We start from the raw sequence: 20,198 nt of genomic DNA on the forward strand, positions 1-20,198 counted from the left end.
CCAAGGGTTTTCTATACAGTTCCATGTAATTTGAGTATCAAGGCTATAGGAAATAGTTTAAAACATGAAAGAATTTAGGAAATTATGTTCCCGTGAGCCCTTCATTATAAAATCACTAGAGGATGAGTGTTAAGCAACATAGAGATGCTTTGAAAATGAACAAAAAGGTGGTAGCACTGACTATTATTAACTGTAGCTCTAAAACTAGAACAAAGGTTGAAAGAAAGGTGGAGGAATAATATGTACATATTTGACCGAGTAAAAATATCACATCAATAAATGGACAGATAGATAGGAATAAGAAGGAAGATGAGATAAGCCTATGGATTAGGTAATAGGTAGTATTCGTCAAACAAATTATTTAAAGCTCATGAACCAAATAAGAGAAACTTAAGTTTATTAAAGAGTCAAAAAATGAGCACTAAGAAATGGCCCCAGCAGCAGTGCTAAAAGCTCTTCAAATAAGCCAGGTGAGATTAGCTAAACACAAAAAGGTCACAAAAATCTCAATGGGTATTTATATCAAAAACTTGTTTATAAAATGCTATTCAGTAAAATATTCATTTAGCTGATAGTCTTTCCTGCTTGAAAATCAGAGCCCTGCACTTCAAATAGGATGTGAATCAATTAGAAAGAGTGCCATTACATTCTTCATTTTGTATTTAGTATTTATGCACTATTGGGGTATTAGTGCCACACACGATGTCACAGATAATGACAGTGACCCACCAGTTTGGGTATTCTCCATTACTAAGCAAGTCTAATACAACATTTTAAATCTAATATTCTTGTATGGCCAATTTGGAAATCACTGGAATGTTGCTTGATACAACCATATTGGAGTTAGGTAAAAGTAATAATGACCATCTAGCATTTCATCTTATATTTGGTCCTTAAATGTTGTTTTTGAGTTAGTGACTTCTCAGGATATATTTGCTCATCCAGTTGATTACATTTCCTTCTTTAAGGTCTGCATTGTTCTACACAAAATCACTTAGACAACAAGCAAAAATCAATATGATTGAAAGTACTGAATAGTTACAATATGTTGACTATTTTTGAATTTAATTGATGGATAATATGATTTTTCTATAAAAGAAATATTTAAGGTCAATAAATTCTTTTCTTTCTTGAATAATAGGCTGCTGGATATTAAAAGATTATTGGGCATCAGCAAAGATATTCAAATTTAAAGTTAGAATTTTCCTTTTTGCAATCTCTTGCAAAACACCCACTATCTTTAGTATTGGAAAATTTTCATGGTTATTTAGTATTAGAAAATGTCATGGTTGAAAATATTAACATATTTTTCCTAAGTTCTTTATTGAACAGAGAAGTGATTTAGAACCTTGAATGAAAACAGCTTTCCCCATTTCTGAGAATAATTTAATAAATAACATAGCCTTCTGAATTGTCTAAAAATTCAGAATACAGTTTGCTCTCTAAAATCTGTACCCACTGGTTTAAAAAGTCTTCTTTTCTAGAATTTGCAAATCAAATGTGACTATACCTCATTTGCTCAAAGCTCACTTGGGGAAATATGTGAACTATGTAATGGATGTCACCACCCCTGACTAAACAATGTTTATGTCTCATAATGCTTAACTTGTTTCAAAGGACTAAAGATATAGACTATAAATAAATAAATGAGTAAATAAGTTAAATAAATAAATTGGATTGGTAAATATTTCTCAGAAAATGGGCAAAAAAAGTGCTTAAAAATATAATTGGTAGAATACAATAATACTGTGTTTATACCTTGGTTTTTACTGGATATATTGTGTACAACTTGTTAAGTTGATAAAATAAACATAAGGCGGTCATTAGCCATTGTATAACATCATTTGTGAGTCATCTTCATCTGTATTAGCAAAAATAAAAATGATTATCAGAAGAATGTCCCCTAAGTGTAAAATGGACAAAATGTTCTCACATATATTTACTTACTTGAATCATATAACCATCCTGTGCAACTGACAGTATACTAGTAATTATTTGTATTCTATATATGAAAAGTCAATGTGGTCACTCCCGTCCCAGTATAAGTATGTTGTGGGGCCAGAACAGGGCCTAGATTGTTGATACTTCATCCAGTCATTCTCCATTACTAGACAGGCCACCAATATGGTGGATTTCTGTCAAAATCAGAGAAAGATCTTATCACCTTGCCCGTTTTAGTTTACAATTGTGTTCCCAGTGCCTAGCTTAGTGCCTGATTGATAAATATTTGGTGGATATCTGGTAAATAAGTAAACAAATGAATAGGAGCTTCCAGTCTGGTAAAAGATCAAGGGGTTTTAGTCTTATCAATGAAATAAAAATAACAGGCTGTGTGAAAGAGAACCTTCTGGAAAGATTGGAGATGTGGGAGGGAGTAGGCTATTTGCTGTTATACCCAAGTAAGGGAGCTTTGCTGGAAACATACACGCATCCTCACACACACCACTATGTAGATCCATATCTCTACAAATCCAAGGTTTCCATCCTCAGTTGGTCTCTTAGTAGAATTCTTGATGTTAGGCTCTCAGATCTAGAGCATTCTGGGTTATGCTAGGTTGTTGCAGAATTAGTCCCATTAGGGTAAGGCCAGGAAGAGTCAGAAGCATTTTAACTGTAAAGCTGTTAAGCATATAGAAGAGATTTTTTAAATCACTAATTGTGGATTCCAGAGGACAGGGTAGAAATAATTGTGACAGCAAATGGGCTGTGGAAGAAGTCGGAGCTTAGAATAAAAGAGACAACACCCATCATGGGTTTAGAATGCCACAGATGAAAGAGGAAACAGAGTGGAAAGAGGGATTTTAAGTATATATAAATCTATAGTTGTACGCCCTTATCCATGGGGGATACATTCCAAGACCCCCAGGGATGCCTGAAACTGCGGATAGTACTGCAATCTCTATACTGTTTTTTCCTATACATCCGTACCTTAAATTATAAATTTAATTTATAAATTAAGCACAGTAAGAGATGAAACACAATAATAATAAAATAGAACAATTATAACAATATACTGTAATAAAAGTTACTGTAGATTTTAGCAACCTCAGCATACAGTTTTTTTCTTTCCTTATTAAGTCTAGAACTTTCACCTTTTCACTTAAAGGAAGCATTTTCTGGCTTCTCTTTGGCATATCCGAATTGCCAGCATCACCACCTTTGTACTTCGAGACCATTATTAAGTAAAATAAAGGTTTCTTGAACAAAAGCACTGTGATACCGCCACAGTCATCTGATAATGGAGCCAGCTACTAAGTGACTAATGGGCAGGTAAAGTCCACAGCATGGATATGCTGCACAAAGGGATGATTCATATCCTGGACGGACAGAGCAGGATGGTGTGAGATTTCATCACGCTACTCAGAACAGCGAGCCATTTAAAACTTAGGAGTTCCATATTTCTGAAATTTTTCATTTAATATTTTTGGTCCACAGTTCAATGTTGGTAACTGAAATCCTGGAAAGTGAAACCATGAATTAGGCAGGACTACTGTATCATTCCCCTGCATAAAATTATATTCCATTGCATTTAGAAAAATGTGCAACTTCCCTCCCCTGATTCACAGTAACTAGCCCAATCCTATGTTTTTGTCTGCATCTTCTAATGTTATTCCCCTAATCTCCCATGATCCATATACATTTACCTTATAATTCTGCTTCTCTAGCACATTTAGCTCATTTTAGCCTTAAGGCTTTTGCAGCGGCTATTCCCACTGCCTGGAATGATATTTCCCCAGAGTTTCACATTGTTGTCTGCTTCTCATTGTCAGATCTTGAAATAAATGACATCTTTTCAGAGATGCCTCTGCTAACCAGGCAGTCTAAAATAGAATCCCAGTTTCTCCATATCACCTCACTTTATGTTAGTGCTCTGATGCTTTTCTTGTTTGTGAATTTGTTTGTTTGTTTGGATAGTAATTTAATTTATATGTCTGCTTGTCGCTCACATCCAACAAGAATGTTCTATGGAAACAGAGAGCTACTTACTGATCTTAGAAAAACCACAGTAGTCTCCCTGTATTCACAGTTATGCTTTTCATGGTTTCAGTTACCTGTGGCCAAGTGTGGTCCAAAAGTATTAAATGGAAAATTCTAGAAAGCAAAAATTCCTACGTTTTAAATTGTCTGTTGTTCTAAGTAGTGTGATGAAATCTTGTGCTGTCCCACTCCGTCATGTCTGGGATGTGAATCATCCCTTGGTCCAGTGTATCCACACTGTATACCCTACCCGTTCATTAGTCACTTAGTAGCCATCTGGGTAATGAGATAAACTGTTACAGTATCACAGTGCTTGTGATCGAGTAACCATTATTTTACTTAATAATGGCCAAAAAGCGAGAGAGCAGTGATGCTGGCAATTCAGATATGCTAAAGACAGGCCATAAAGTGCTTCCTTTAGAGTGAAAAGGTACAATTTCTCAACTTAATAAGAAAAGGAAAAAATCATATGCTAAGGTTGCTAAGATCTATGGTAAAGAACGAATCTCCTATATTTGAAACTGTGAATAAGGAAAAAGAAATTTGAGCTAAGTTTGCTGTCATTTGCTGGGGTTTTGCTCAAGCCACAAAAGTTATGTCCGTGCATGATAGGTTCTTAAGTAAGATGGAAAAGGTACTAAATTGGTAGAAGAAGATATTTTGAGAGAGAACACAGTTGCATAAATTTTATTAGAGTATATGGTATATATGTTCTATTTTGTTATTAGTTATAGTCGTGAATATCTGACTAGAAATAATGTAGACATTAAACATTAATATAGGAATGTATATATAGGAAAAAATATACTATATATACAGTTGGGAGCTATTCATACTTTCAGGCATCCGTGGGATTCTTGCAACGTATAATCTGAGGATAAAGAAGAACTACTGTAATCTAAAAATCTTGGTTAGTTTCTCCTGTATAAAAAAGGGAAAGCAACGCTATATACGTGAGAGTGTTGTTGTGAACGGAAAAAGTGGTAATACTGACAGGTGGATGAGAACTTAAAACAAATACAGATATGAAAATTAAATGATGAATGATGAAAAACTAAGGAAGAACTACTACTGTAAAAGAATGTAAGGGGGTGAAATTTGGCAATCGCAGTACGTACGAAGAGGCATGAAAGATACAGGAGAGGAGTAAAGCAGCATTAGCCTTTAAGGCAAAGCAGGATAAGGTTGCAATGAAATTAAATAATATTTGGACAAAATGTGTTGACAGGAAAAACTATGCAAACCATTGAAGGATACGCAACCACAGAGCCCTCGTCTTCTGGCCTGAGGGAGTCAACGGCAGCAGCAGCTGGAAGTGCAGGAACCAGTGGGCCAACAGCCGGAGTCACCGTGGCGAGCGGACCAGCACCGGGAGGATCAGGGACCACGGGACCCTCGGCTGAGGTGTCAGGGGCAAGAGGACTGTCCACCGGGGGCCCCGGGACCACTGGAGCGGCAGCTCAAGGATCAGGGACAAGTGGCACATTGCCTGGAGCCACAGGGACAACCGGGCCCCCGCCGGGAGGGTTAGCCACAAGTGGAGCCCCAGCGGAAGGATCAGCGACCACTGGGTCATCAGCCGGCGCGCCAGGGACCAGCGGGCCGTCTTCGGTAGGGTCGGAGAGCAGTGCACCACCTGTCGTGGCATCAGGGGCAACTGGCCCACCAGCTCAAGGGTCAGGGACAACTGGATCATCAGCTGGAAGCTCAGGACCAACCGGACCATCGTCGGAGGTGTCCGGGACCGCCAGACCATCGTCTGGAGCGACTGAGACACCTGGACCCCCACCCGGAGGATCCGGAACCACTGGAGCAGCAGCTGGCCGAGGGGCGACAACAGGGCCAGGGGCCGGGGTATCGGCGACCACAGGGCCAGCAGCTGAGGAATCAGGAAGCACCGCTGCACCTGTCGCGGGCTCCAGGACAACTGGGCCGCCAGCCGGAAGGTCAGGAACAAGTGGGCCAACGGCTGGGGTCACAGGGGCAACCGGACCAGCCACGGCCGCGTCGCGGACCGCAGGACCACCCGCTGAAGGGTCAGTGACAACGGGACCGGCAGCTGGAGGGTCAACGGCCACTGGACCATCAGGCAGAGTGGCAGGTTCCCCCGGGCCGACCGTTGCGGGGCCAGGGACCACCGGACCATCTGTTGTAGGGCCAAGGGCAACTGGACCACCAGTGGGAGAGTCCCCGACAGCTGGACCATCAGCCCCCGCATCGGGAGCGCCTGGAGCCTCAGCGGGGCGATTGGAGACCACAGGGCCAGCAGGTGGCGTATCGGGGACCGCAGCCCCATCAGCTGAAGCGCCAGGGACAACTGGCCAAGCAGCCGGAGGGGCAGGTTCCACTGGGCCACCTGGGGTAGGATCAGCGACCACTGGGCCACCTGCTGTGGGCTCAGGGACCCCTGGAGCCTCTGCTGGAGGGTCCGGGACGACCGGACCGTCAGAGGCAAGGCCGGGGACAACCGCGTCGTCGGGTGGAAGGTCCGAAGCAACGCGGCCATCCGCTGGAGACACAGGGGCTACGGGACCGGCAACCGGAGGGCCCGGGACCTCAAGGCCGTCAGCTGGAGCGTCAGAGACTCCTGGGCCAAGAGCCAGAGTAACGGGCACCGGTGGCCCATCTGTCGTCGGGTCCGAGGCGACTGGCTCGGCTGCGGTGGGAACAGGGACAACTGGAGCTTCAGGTGAAGGGTCAGGGACAACTGGAGTCTCAGCCGAGGGCTCAAGGACGCCTGGACCGTCGTCTGGGTTGACAGGGACAGCTGGCCCGTCGTCACCAGGAGGATCAGGAGCAACTCGGGTATCAGCTGAGGGATCAGGGACAAGCGGGTCACCAGCTGGAGCATCAGGGACCACGGGACAGCCCGTCGTAGGCCCGGAGACGACTGGGTCATCTGCGGTAGGGTCAGGGACAACTGGACCCGCAGCGGAAGTCACGGGGTCAAGGGGAGCAGCAAGTGGAGCACCACGGAGCCCAGGACCATCAGCGGAAGCGTCAGCAACCACCCGACCAGCCCCAGGAGGGTCAGGAACAAGCGGACCGTCGGCACAGGGATCCGCGACCACGGGGCCGTCGTCTTCAGGCCCGAGGGAGTCAACGGCAGCAGCAGCTGGAAGTGCAGGAACCAGTGGGCCAACAGCCGGAGTCACCGTGGCGAGCGGACCAGCACCGGGAGGATCAGGGACCACGGGACCCTCGGCTGAGGTGTCAGGGGCAAGAGGACTGTCCACCGGGGGCCCCGGGACCACTGGAGCGGCAGCTCAAGGATCAGGGACAAGTGGCACATTGCCTGGAGCCACAGGGACAACCGGGCCCCCGCCGGGAGGGTTAGCCACAAGTGGAGCCCCAGCGGAAGGATCAGCGACCACTGGGTCATCAGCCGGCGCGCCAGGGACCAGCGGGCCGTCTTCGGTAGGGTCGGAGAGCAGTGCACCACCTGTCGTGGCATCAGGGGCAACCGGCCCACCAGCTCAAGGGTCAGGGACAACTGGATCATCAGCTGGAAGCTCAGGACCAACCGGACCATCGTCGGAGGTGTCCGGGACCGCCAGACCCTCGTCTGGAGCGACTGAGACACCTGGACCATCACCCGGAGGATCCGGAACCACTGGAGCAGCAGCTGGCCGAGGGGCGACAACAGGGCCGGGGGCCGGGGTATCGGCGACCACAGGGCCAGCAGCTGAGGGATCAGGAAGCACCGCTGCGCCTGTCGCGGGCTCCAGGACAACTGGGCCGCCAGCCGGAAGGTCAGGAACAAGTGGGCCAACGGCTGGGGTCACAGGGGCAACCGGACCAGCCACGGCCGCGTCGCGGACCGCAGGACCACCCGCTGAAGGGTCAGTGACAACGGGACCGGCAGCTGGAGGGTCAACGGCCACTGGACCATCAGGCAGAGTGGCAGGTTCCCCCGGGCCGACCGTTGCGGGGCCAGGGACCACCGGACCATCTGTTGTAGGGCCAAGGGCAACTGGACCACCAGTGGGAGAGTCCCCGACAGCTGGACCATCAGCCCCCGCATCGGGAGCGCCTGGAACCTCAGCGGGGCGATTGGAGACCACAGGGCCAGCAGGTGGCGTATCGGGGACCGCAGCCCCATCAGCTGAAGCGCCAGGGACAACTGGCCAAGCAGCCGGAGGGGCAGGTTCCACTGGGCCACCTGGGGTAGGATCAGCGACCACTGGGCCACCTGCTGTGGGCTCAGGGACCCCTGGAGCCTCCGCTGGAGGGTCCGGGACGACCGGACCGTCAGAGGCAAGGCCGGGGACAACCGCGTCGTCGGGTGGAAGGTCCGAAGCAACGCGGCCATCCGCTGGAGACACAGGGGCTACGGGACCGGCAACCGGAGGGCCCGGGACCTCAAGGCCGTCAGCTGGAGCGTCAGAGACTCCTGGGCCAAGAGCCAGAGTAACGGGCACCGGTGGCCCATCTGTCGTCGGGTCCGAGGCGACTGGCTCGGCTGCGGTGGGAACAGGGACAACTGGAGCTTCAGGTGAAGGGTCAGGGACAACTGGAGTCTCAGCCGAGGGCTCAAGGACGCCTGGACCGTCGTCTGGGTTGACAGGGACAGCTGGCCCGTCGTCACCAGGAGGATCAGGAGCAACTCGGGTATCAGCTGAGGGATCAGGGACAAGCGGGTCACCAGCTGGAGCATCAGGGACCACGGGACAGCCCGTCGTAGGCCCGGAGACGACTGGGTCATCTGCGGTAGGGTCAGGGACAACCGGACCCGCAGCGGAAGTCACGGGGTCAAGGGGAGCAGCAAGTGGAGCACCACGGAGCCCAGGACCATCAGCGGAAGCGTCAGCAACCACCCGACCAGCCCCAGGAGGGTCAGGAACAAGCGGACCGTCGGCACAGGGATCCGCGACCACGGGGCCGTCGTCTTCAGGCCCGAGGGAGTCAACGGCAGCAGCAGCTGGAAGTGCAGGAACCAGTGGGCCAACAGCCGGAGTCACCGTGGCGAGCGGACCAGCACCGGGAGGATCAGGGACCACGGGACCCTCGGCTGAGGTGTCAGGGGCAAGAGGACTGTCCACCGGGGGCCCCGGGACCACTGGAGCGGCAGCTCAAGGATCAGGGACAAGTGGCACATTGCCTGGAGCCACAGGGACAACCGGGCCCCCGCCGGGAGGGTTAGCCACAAGTGGAGCCCCAGCGGAAGGATCAGCGACCACTGGGTCATCAGCCGGCGCGCCAGGGACCAGCGGGCCGTCTTCGGTAGGGTCGGAGAGCAGTGCACCACCTGTCGTGGCATCAGGGGCAACCGGCCCACCAGCTCAAGGGTCAGGGACAACTGGATCATCAGCTGGAAGCTCAGGACCAACCGGACCATCGTCGGAGGTGTCCGGGACCGCCAGACCCTCGTCTGGAGCGACTGAGACACCTGGACCATCACCCGGAGGATCCGGAACCACTGGAGCAGCAGCTGGCCGAGGGGCGACAACAGGGCCGGGGGCCGGGGTATCGGCGACCACAGGGCCAGCAGCTGAGGGATCAGGAAGCACCGCTGCGCCTGTCGCGGGCTCCAGGACAACTGGGCCGCCAGCCGGAAGGTCAGGAACAAGTGGGCCAACGGCTGGGGTCACAGGGGCAACCGGACCAGCCACGGCCGCGTCGCGGACCGCAGGACCACCCGCTGAAGGGTCAGTGACAACGGGACCGGCAGCTGGAGGGTCAACGGCCACTGGACCATCAGGCAGAGTGGCAGGTTCCCCCGGGCCGACCGTTGCGGGGCCAGGGACCACCGGACCATCTGTTGTAGGGCCAAGGGCAACTGGACCACCAGTGGGAGAGTCCCCGACAGCTGGACCATCAGCCCCCGCATCGGGAGCGCCTGGAACCTCAGCGGGGCGATTGGAGACCACAGGGCCAGCAGGTGGCGTATCGGGGACCGCAGCCCCATCAGCTGAAGCGCCAGGGACAACTGGCCAAGCAGCCGGAGGGGCAGGTTCCACTGGGCCACCTGGGGTAGGATCAGCGACCACTGGGCCACCTGCTGTGGGCTCAGGGACCCCTGGAGCCTCCGCTGGAGGGTCCGGGACGACCGGACCGTCAGAGGCAAGGCCGGGGACAACCGCGTCGTCGGGTGGAAGGTCCGAAGCAACGCGGCCATCCGCTGGAGACACAGGGGCTACGGGACCGGCAACCGGAGGGCCCGGGACCTCAAGGCCGTCAGCTGGAGCGTCAGAGACTCCTGGGCCAAGAGCCAGAGTAACGGGCACCGGTGGCCCATCTGTCGTCGGGTCCGAGGCGACTGGCTCGGCTGCGGTGGGAACAGGGACAACTGGAGCTTCAGGTGAAGGGTCAGGGACAACTGGAGTCTCAGCCGAGGGCTCAAGGACGCCTGGACCGTCGTCTGGGTTGACAGGGACAGCTGGCCCGTCGTCACCAGGAGGATCAGGAGCAACTCGGGTATCAGCTGAGGGATCAGGGACAAGCGGGTCACCAGCTGGAGCATCAGGGACCACGGGACAGCCCGTCGTAGGCCCGGAGACGACTGGGTCATCTGCGGTAGGGTCAGGGACAACCGGACCCGCAGCGGAAGTCACGGGGTCAAGGGGAGCAGCAAGTGGAGCACCACGGAGCCCAGGACCATCAGCGGAAGCGTCAGCAACCACCCGACCAGCCCCAGGAGGGTCAGGAACAAGCGGACCGTCGGCACAGGGATCCGCGACCACGGGGCCGTCGTCTTCAGGCCCGAGGGAGTCAACGGCAGCAGCAGCTGGAAGTGCAGGAACCAGTGGGCCAACAGCCGGAGTCACCGTGGCGAGCGGACCAGCACCGGGAGGATCAGGGACCACGGGACCCTCGGCTGAGGTGTCAGGGGCAAGAGGACTGTCCACCGGGGGCCCCGGGACCACTGGAGCGGCAGCTCAAGGATCAGGGACAAGTGGCACATTGCCTGGAGCCACAGGGACAACCGGGCCCCCGCCGGGAGGGTTAGCCACAAGTGGAGCCCCAGCGGAAGGATCAGCGACCACTGGGTCATCAGCCGGCGCGCCAGGGACCAGCGGGCCGTCTTCGGTAGGGTCGGAGAGCAGTGCACCACCTGTCGTGGCATCAGGGGCAACCGGCCCACCAGCTCAAGGGTCAGGGACAACTGGATCATCAGCTGGAAGCTCAGGACCAACCGGACCATCGTCGGAGGTGTCCGGGACCGCCAGACCCTCGTCTGGAGCGACTGAGACACCTGGACCATCACCCGGAGGATCCGGAACCACTGGAGCAGCAGCTGGCCGAGGGGCGACAACAGGGCCGGGGGCCGGGGTATCGGCGACCACAGGGCCAGCAGCTGAGGGATCAGGAAGCACCGCTGCGCCTGTCGCGGGCTCCAGGACAACTGGGCCGCCAGCCGGAAGGTCAGGAACAAGTGGGCCAACGGCTGGGGTCACAGGGGCAACCGGACCAGCCACGGCCGCGTCGCGGACCGCAGGACCACCCGCTGAAGGGTCAGTGACAACGGGACCGGCAGCTGGAGGGTCAACGGCCACTGGACCATCAGGCAGAGTGGCAGGTTCCCCCGGGCCGACCGTTGGGGGGCCAGGGACCACCGGACCATCTGTTGTAGGGCCAAGGGCAACTGGACCACCAGTGGGAGAGTCCCCGACAGCTGGACCATCAGCCCCCGCATCGGGAGCGCCTGGAGCCTCAGCGGGGCGATTGGAGACCACAGGGCCAGCAGGTGGCGTATCGGGGACCGCAGCCCCATCAGCTGAAGCGCCAGGGACAACTGGCCAAGCAGCCGGAGGGGCAGGTTCCACTGGGCCACCTGGGGTAGGATCAGCGACCACTGGGCCACCTGCTGTGGGCTCAGGGACCCCTGGAGCCTCCGCTGGAGGGTCCGGGACGACCGGACCGTCAGAGGCAAGGCCGGGGACAACCGCGTCGTCGGGTGGAAGGTCCGAAGCAACGCGGCCATCCGCTGGAGACACAGGGGCTACGGGACCGGCAACCGGAGGGCCCGGGACCTCAAGGCCGTCAGCTGGAGCGTCAGAGACTCCTGGGCCAAGAGCCAGAGTAACGGGCACCGGTGGCCCATCTGTCGTCGGGTCCGAGGCGACTGGCTCGGCTGCGGTGGGAACAGGGACAACTGGAGCTTCAGGTGAAGGGTCAGGGACAACTGGAGTCTCAGCCGAGGGCTCAAGGACGCCTGGACCGTCGTCTGGGTTGACAGGGACAGCTGGCCCGTCGTCACCAGGAGGATCAGGAGCAACTCGGGTATCAGCTGAGGGATCAGGGACAAGCGGGTCACCAGCTGGAGCATCAGGGACCACGGGACAGCCCGTCGTAGGCCCGGAGACGACTGGGTCATCTGCGGTAGGGTCAGGGACAACCGGACCCGCAGCGGAAGTCACGGGGTCAAGGGGAGCAGCAAGTGGAGCACCACGGAGCCCAGGACCATCAGCGGAAGCGTCAGCAACCACCCGACCAGCCCCAGGAGGGTCAGGAACAAGCGGACCGTCGGCACAGGGATCCGCGACCACGGGGCCGTCGTCTTCAGGCCCGAGGGAGTCAACGGCAGCAGCAGCTGGAAGTGCAGGAACCAGTGGGCCAACAGCCGGAGTCACCGTGGCGAGCGGACCAGCACCGGGAGGATCAGGGACCACGGGACCCTCGGCTGAGGTGTCAGGGGCAAGAGGACTGTCCACCGGGGGCCCCGGGACCACTGGAGCGGCAGCTCAAGGATCAGGGACAAGTGGCACATTGCCTGGAGCCACAGGGACAACCGGGCCCCCGCCGGGAGGGTTAGCCACAAGTGGAGCCCCAGCGGAAGGATCAGCGACCACTGGGTCATCAGCCGGCGCGCCAGGGACCAGCGGGCCGTCTTCGGTAGGGTCGGAGAGCAGTGCACCACCTGTCGTGGCATCAGGGGCAACCGGCCCACCAGCTCAAGGGTCAGGGACAACTGGATCATCAGCTGGAAGCTCAGGACCAACCGGACCATCGTCGGAGGTGTCCGGGACCGCCAGACCCTCGTCTGGAGCGACTGAGACACCTGGACCATCACCCGGAGGATCCGGAACCACTGGAGCAGCAGCTGGCCGAGGGGCGACAACAGGGCCGGGGGCCGGGGTATCGGCGACCACAGGGCCAGCAGCTGAGGGATCAGGAAGCACCGCTGCGCCTGTCGCGGGCTCCAGGACAACTGGGCCGCCAGCCGGAAGGTCAGGAACAAGTGGGCCAACGGCTGGGGTCACAGGGGCAACCGGACCAGCCACGGCCGCGTCGCGGACCGCAGGACCACCCGCTGAAGGGTCAGTGACAACGGGACCGGCAGCTGGAGGGTCAACGGCCACTGGACCATCAGGCAGAGTGGCAGGTTCCCCCGGGCCGACCGTTGCGGGGCCAGGGACCACCGGACCATCTGTTGTAGGGCCAAGGGCAACTGGACCACCAGTGGGAGAGTCCCCGACAGCTGGACCATCAGCCCCCGCATCGGGAGCGCCTGGAGCCTCAGCGGGGCGATTGGAGACCACAGGGCCAGCAGGTGGCGTATCGGGGACCGCAGCCCCATCAGCTGAAGCGCCAGGGACAACTGGCCAAGCAGCCGGAGGGGCAGGTTCCACTGGGCCACCTGGGGTAGAATCAGCGACCACTGGGCCACCTGCTGTGGGCTCAGGGACCCCTGGAGCCTCCGCTGGAGGGTCCGGGACGACCGGACCGTCAGAGGCAAGGCCGGGGACAACCGCGTCGTCGGGTGGAAGGTCCGAAGCAACGCGGCCATCCGCTGGAGACACAGGGGCTACGGGACCGGCAACCGGAGGGCCCGGGACCTCAAGGCCGTCAGCTGGAGCGTCAGAGACTCCTGGGCCAAGAGCCAGAGTAACGGGCACCGGTGGCCCATCTGTCGTCGGGTCCGAGGCGACTGGCTCGGCTGCGGTGGGAACAGGGACAACTGGAGCTTCAGGTGAAGGGTCAGGGACAACTGGAGTCTCAGCCGAGGGCTCAAGGACGCCTGGACCGTCGTCTGGGTTGACAGGGACAGCTGGCCCGTCGTCACCAGGAGGATCAGGAGCAACTCGGGTATCAGCTGAGGGATCAGGGACAAGCGGGTCACCAGCTGGAGCATCAGGGACCACGGGACAGCCCGTCGTAGGCCCGGAGACGACTGGGTCATCTGCGGTAGGGTCAGGGACAACCGGACCCGCAGCGGAAGTCACGGGGTCAAGGGGAGCAGCAAGTGGAGCACCACGGAGCCCAGGACCATCAGCGGAAGCGTCAGCAACCACCCGACCAGCCCCAGGAGGGTCAGGAACAAGCGGACCGTCGGCACAGGGATCCGCGACCACGGGGCCGTCGTCTTCAGGCCCGAGGGAGTCAACGGCAGCAGCAGCTGGAAGTGCAGGAACCAGTGGGCCAACAGCCGGAGTCACCGTGGCGAGCGGACCAGCACCGGGAGGATCAGGGACCACGGGACCCTCGGCTGAGGTGTCAGGGGCAAGAGGACTGTCCACCGGGGGCCCCGGGACCACTGGAGCGGCAGCTCAAGGATCAGGGACAAGTGGCACATTGCCTGGAGCCACAGGGACAACCGGGCCCCCGCCGGGAGGGTTAGCCACAAGTGGAGCCCCAGCGGAAGGATCAGCGACCACTGGGTCATCAGCCGGCGCGCCAGGGACCAGCGGGCCGTCTTCGGTAGGGTCGGAGAGCAGTGCACCACCTGTCGTGGCATCAGGGGCAACCGGCCCACCAGCTCAAGGGTCAGGGACAACTGGATCATCAGCTGGAAGCTCAGGACCAACCGGACCATCGTCGGAGGTGTCCGGGACCGCCAGACCCTCGTCTGGAGCGACTGAGACACCTGGACCATCACCCGGAGGATCCGGAACCACTGGAGCAGCAGCTGGCCGAGGGGCGACAACAGGGCCGGGGGCCGGGGTATCGGCGACCACAGGGCCAGCAGCTGAGGGATCAGGAAGCACCGCTGCGCCTGTCGCGGGCTCCAGGACAACTGGGCCGCCAGCCGGAAGGTCAGGAACAAGTGGGCCAACGGCTGGGGTCACAGGGGCAACCGGACCAGCCACGGCCGCGTCGCGGACCGCAGGACCACCCGCTGAAGGGTCAGTGACAACGGGACCGGCAGCTGGAGGGTCAACGGCCACTGGACCATCAGGCAGAGTGGCAGGTTCCCCCGGGCCGACCGTTGCGGGGCCAGGGACCACCGGACCATCTGTTGTAGGGCCAAGGGCAACTGGACCACCAGTGGGAGAGTCCCCGACAGCTGGACCATCAGCCCCCGCATCGGGAGCGCCTGGAGCCTCAGCGGGGCGATTGGAGACCACAGGGCCAGCAGGTGGCGTATCGGGGACCGCAGCCCCATCAGCTGAAGCGCCAGGGACAACTGGCCAAGCAGCCGGAGGGGCAGGTTCCACTGGGCCACCTGGGGTAGAATCAGCGACCACTGGGCCACCTGCTGTGGGCTCAGGGACCCCTGGAGCCTCCGCTGGAGGGTCCGGGACGACCGGACCGTCAGAGGCAAGGCCGGGGACAACCGCGTCGTCGGGTGGAAGGTCCGAAGCAACGCGGCCATCCGCTGGAGACACAGGGGCTACGGGACCGGCAACCGGAGGGCCCGGGACCTCAAGGCCGTCAGCTGGAGCGTCAGAGACTCCTGGGCCAAGAGCCAGAGTAACGGGCACCGGTGGCCCATCTGTCGTCGGGTCCGAGGCGACTGGCTCGGCTGCGGTGGGAACAGGGACAACTGGAGCTTCAGGTGAAGGGTCAGGGACAACTGGAGTCTCAGCCGAGGGCTCAAGGACGCCTGGACCGTCGTCTGGGTTGACAGGGACAGCTGGCCCGTCGTCACCAGGAGGATCAGGAGCAACTCGGGTATCAGCTGAGGGATCAGGGACAAGCGGGTCACCAGCTGGAGCATCAGGGACCACGGGACAGCCCGTCGTAGGCCCGGAGACGACTGGGTCATCTGCGGTAGGGTCAGGGACAACCGGACCCGCAGCGGAAGTCACGGGGTCAAGGGGAGCAGCAAGTGGAGCACCACGGAGCCCAGGACCATCAGCGGAAGCGTCAGCAACCACCCGACCAGCCCCAGGAGGGTCAGGAACAAGCGGACCGTCGGCACAGGGATCCGCGACCACGGGGCCGTCGTCTTCAGGCCCGAGGGAGTCAACGGCAGCAGCAGCTGGAAGTGCAGGAACCAGTGGGCCAACAGCCGGAGTCACCGTGGCGAGCGGACCAGCACCGGGAGGATCAGGGACCACGGGACCCTCGGCTGAGGTGTCAGGGGCAAGAGGACTGTCCACCGGGGGCCCCGGGACCACTGGAGCGGCAGCTCAAGGATCAGGGACAAGTGGCACATTGCCTGGAGCCACAGGGACAACCGGGCCCCCGCCGGGAGGGTTAGCCACAAGTGGAGCCCCAGCGGAAGGATCAGCGACCACTGGGTCATCAGCCGGCGCGCCAGGGACCAGCGGGCCGTCTTCGGTAGGGTCGGAGAGCAGTGCACCACCTGTCGTGGCATCAGGGGCAACCGGCCCACCAGCTCAAGGGTCAGGGACAACTGGATCATCAGCTGGAAGCTCAGGACCAACCGGACCATCGTCGGAGGTGTCCGGGACCGCCAGACCCTCGTCTGGAGCGACTGAGACACCTGGACCATCACCCGGAGGATCCGGAACCACTGGAGCAGCAGCTGGCCGAGGGGCGACAACAGGGCCGGGGGCCGGGGTATCGGCGACCACAGGGCCAGCAGCTGAGGGATCAGGAAGCACCGCTGCGCCTGTCGCGGGCTCCAGGACAACTGGGCCGCCAGCCGGAAGGTCAGGAACAAGTGGGCCAACGGCTGGGGTCACAGGGGCAACCGGACCAGCCACGGCCGCGTCGCGGACCGCAGGACCACCCGCTGAAGGGTCAGTGACAACGGGACCGGCAGCTGGAGGGTCAACGGCCACTGGACCATCAGGCAGAGTGGCAGGTTCCCCCGGGCCGACCGTTGCGGGGCCAGGGACCACCGGACCATCTGTTGTAGGGCCAAGGGCAACTGGACCACCAGTGGGAGAGTCCCCGACAGCTGGACCATCAGCCCCCGCATCGGGAGCGCCTGGAGCCTCAGCGGGGCGATTGGAGACCACAGGGCCAGCAGGTGGCGTATCGGGGACCGCAGCCCCATCAGCTGAAGCGCCAGGGACAACTGGCCAAGCAGCCGGAGGGGCAGGTTCCACTGGGCCACCTGGGGTAGGATCAGCGACCACTGGGCCACCTGCTGTGGGCTCAGGGACCCCTGGAGCCTCCGCTGGAGGGTCCGGGACGACCGGACCGTCAGAGGCAAGGCCGGGGACAACCGCGTCGTCGGGTGGAAGGTCCGAAGCAACGCGGCCATCCGCTGGAGACACAGGGGCTACGGGACCGGCAACCGGAGGGCCCGGGACCTCAAGGCCGTCAGCTGGAGCGTCAGAGACTCCTGGGCCAAGAGCCAGAGTAACGGGCACCGGTGGCCCATCTGTCGTCGGGTCCGAGGCGACTGGCTCGGCTGCGGTGGGAACAGGGACAACTGGAGCTTCAGGTGAAGGGTCAGGGACAACTGGAGTCTCAGCCGAGGGCTCAAGGACGCCTGGACCGTCGTCTGGGTTGACAGGGACAGCTGGCCCGTCGTCACCAGGAGGATCAGGAGCAACTCGGGTATCAGCTGAGGGATCAGGGACAAGCGGGTCACCAGCTGGAGCATCAGGGACCACGGGACAGCCCGTCGTAGGCCCGGAGACGACTGGGTCATCTGCGGTAGGGTCAGGGACAACCGGACCCGCAGCGGAAGTCACGGGGTCAAGGGGAGCAGCAAGTGGAGCACCACGGAGCCCAGGACCATCAGCGGAAGCGTCAGCAACCACCCGACCAGCCCCAGGAGGGTCAGGAACAAGCGGACCGTCGGCACAGGGATCCGCGACCACGGGGCCGTCGTCTTCAGGCCCGAGGGAGTCAACGGCAGCAGCAGCTGGAAGTGCAGGAACCAGTGGGCCAACAGCCGGAGTCACCGTGGCGAGCGGACCAGCACCGGGAGGATCAGGGACCACGGGACCCTCGGCTGAGGTGTCAGGGGCAAGAGGACTGTCCACCGGGGGCCCCGGGACCACTGGAGCGGCAGCTCAAGGATCAGGGACAAGTGGCACATTGCCTGGAGCCACAGGGACAACCGGGCCCCCGCCGGGAGGGTTAGCCACAAGTGGAGCCCCAGCGGAAGGATCAGCGACCACTGGGTCATCAGCCGGCGCGCCAGGGACCAGCGGGCCGTCTTCGGTAGGGTCGGAGAGCAGTGCACCACCTGTCGTGGCATCAGGGGCAACCGGCCCACCAGCTCAAGGGTCAGGGACAACTGGATCATCAGCTGGAAGCTCAGGACCAACCGGACCATCGTCGGAGGTGTCCGGGACCGCCAGACCCTCGTCTGGAGCGACTGAGACACCTGGACCATCACCCGGAGGATCCGGAACCACTGGAGCAGCAGCTGGCCGAGGGGCGACAACAGGGCCGGGGGCCGGGGTATCGGCGACCACAGGGCCAGCAGCTGAGGGATCAGGAAGCACCGCTGCGCCTGTCGCGGGCTCCAGGACAACTGGGCCGCCAGCCGGAAGGTCAGGAACAAGTGGGCCAACGGCTGGGGTCACAGGGGCAACCGGACCAGCCACGGCCGCGTCGCGGACCGCAGGACCACCCGCTGAAGGGTCAGTGACAACGGGACCGGCAGCTGGAGGGTCAACGGCCACTGGACCATCAGGCAGAGTGGCAGGTTCCCCCGGGCCGACCGTTGCGGGGCCAGGGACCACCGGACCATCTGTTGTAGGGCCAAGGGCAACTGGACCACCAGTGGGAGAGTCCCCGACAGCTGGACCATCAGCCCCCGCATCGGGAGCGCCTGGAGCCTCAGCGGGGCGATTGGAGACCACAGGGCCAGCAGGTGGCGTATCGGGGACCGCAGCCCCATCAGCTGAAGCGCCAGGGACAACTGGCCAAGCAGCCGGAGGGGCAGGTTCCACTGGGCCACCTGGGGTAGGATCAGCGACCACTGGGCCACCTGCTGTGGGCTCAGGGACCCCTGGAGCCTCCGCTGGAGGGTCCGGGACGACCGGACCGTCAGAGGCAAGGCCGGGGACAACCGCGTCGTCGGGTGGAAGGTCCGAAGCAACGCGGCCATCCGCTGGAGACACAGGGGCTACGGGACCGGCAACCGGAGGGCCCGGGACCTCAAGGCCGTCAGCTGGAGCGTCAGAGACTCCTGGGCCAAGAGCCAGAGTAACGGGCACCGGTGGCCCATCTGTCGTCGGGTCCGAGGCGACTGGCTCGGCTGCGGTGGGAACAGGGACAACTGGAGCTTCAGGTGAAGGGTCAGGGACAACTGGAGTCTCAGCCGAGGGCTCAAGGACGCCTGGACCGTCGTCTGGGTTGACAGGGACAGCTGGCCCGTCGTCACCAGGAGGATCAGGAGCAACTCGGGTATCAGCTGAGGGATCAGGGACAAGCGGGTCACCAGCTGGAGCATCAGGGACCACGGGACAGCCCGTCGTAGGCCCGGAGACGACTGGGTCATCTGCGGTAGGGTCAGGGACAACCGGACCCGCAGCGGAAGTCACGGGGTCAAGGGGAGCAGCAAGTGGAGCACCACGGAGCCCAGGACCATCAGCGGAAGCGTCAGCAACCACCCGACCAGCCCCAGGAGGGTCAGGAACAAGCGGACCGTCGGCACAGGGATCCGCGACCACGGGGCCGTCGTCTTCAGGCCCGAGGGAGTCAACGGCAGCAGCAGCTGGAAGTGCAGGAACCAGTGGGCCAACAGCCGGAGTCACCGTGGCGAGCGGACCAGCACCGGGAGGATCAGGGACCACGGGACCCTCGGCTGAGGTGTCAGGGGCAAGAGGACTGTCCACCGGGGGCCCCGGGACCACTGGAGCGGCAGCTCAAGGATCAGGGACAAGTGGCACATTGCCTGGAGCCACAGGGACAACCGGGCCCCCGCCGGGAGGGTTAGCCACAAGTGGAGCCCCAGCGGAAGGATCAGCGACCACTGGGTCATCAGCCGGCGCGCCAGGGACCAGCGGGCCGTCTTCGGTAGGGTCGGAGAGCAGTGCACCACCTGTCGTGGCATCAGGGGCAACCGGCCCACCAGCTCAAGGGTCAGGGACAACTGGATCATCAGCTGGAAGCTCAGGACCAACCGGACCATCGTCGGAGGTGTCCGGGACCGCCAGACCCTCGTCTGGAGCGACTGA

At 59.3% G+C, this 20,198-nt stretch overlaps 2 protein-coding genes across 2 annotated transcripts in view; both read left to right on the forward strand.

The window, feature by feature from the left end:
* Window positions 1-5,750, forward strand: part of LOC139041534 (mucin-19) — a 74,707-nt gene extending 68,957 nt beyond the window's left edge. The window contains exons 45-46 of the mRNA XM_070494183.1: window positions 5,207-5,504; window positions 5,594-5,750. Of these exons, the coding sequence (XP_070350284.1) occupies window positions 5,207-5,504; window positions 5,594-5,750 (455 nt within the window). The remainder of the gene's footprint in view (window positions 1-5,206; window positions 5,505-5,593) is intronic.
* Window positions 5,751-18,312: 12,562 nt separating this feature from the next.
* On the forward strand, window positions 18,313-20,198 carry LOC139041535 (uncharacterized; the record flags this gene model as incomplete). Its single annotated transcript, XM_070494184.1, has 4 exons — window positions 18,313-18,603; window positions 19,264-19,454; window positions 19,529-19,753; window positions 19,838-20,198. Coding segments are annotated over 4 exons (1,068 nt in total), but the record flags the coding sequence as incomplete, so codon positions are not given.

Source organism: Equus asinus, chromosome 22 (genome assembly GCF_041296235.1).
Source record: "Equus asinus isolate D_3611 breed Donkey chromosome 22, EquAss-T2T_v2, whole genome shotgun sequence".
Taxonomy (NCBI): Eukaryota; Metazoa; Chordata; class Mammalia; order Perissodactyla; family Equidae; genus Equus; species Equus asinus.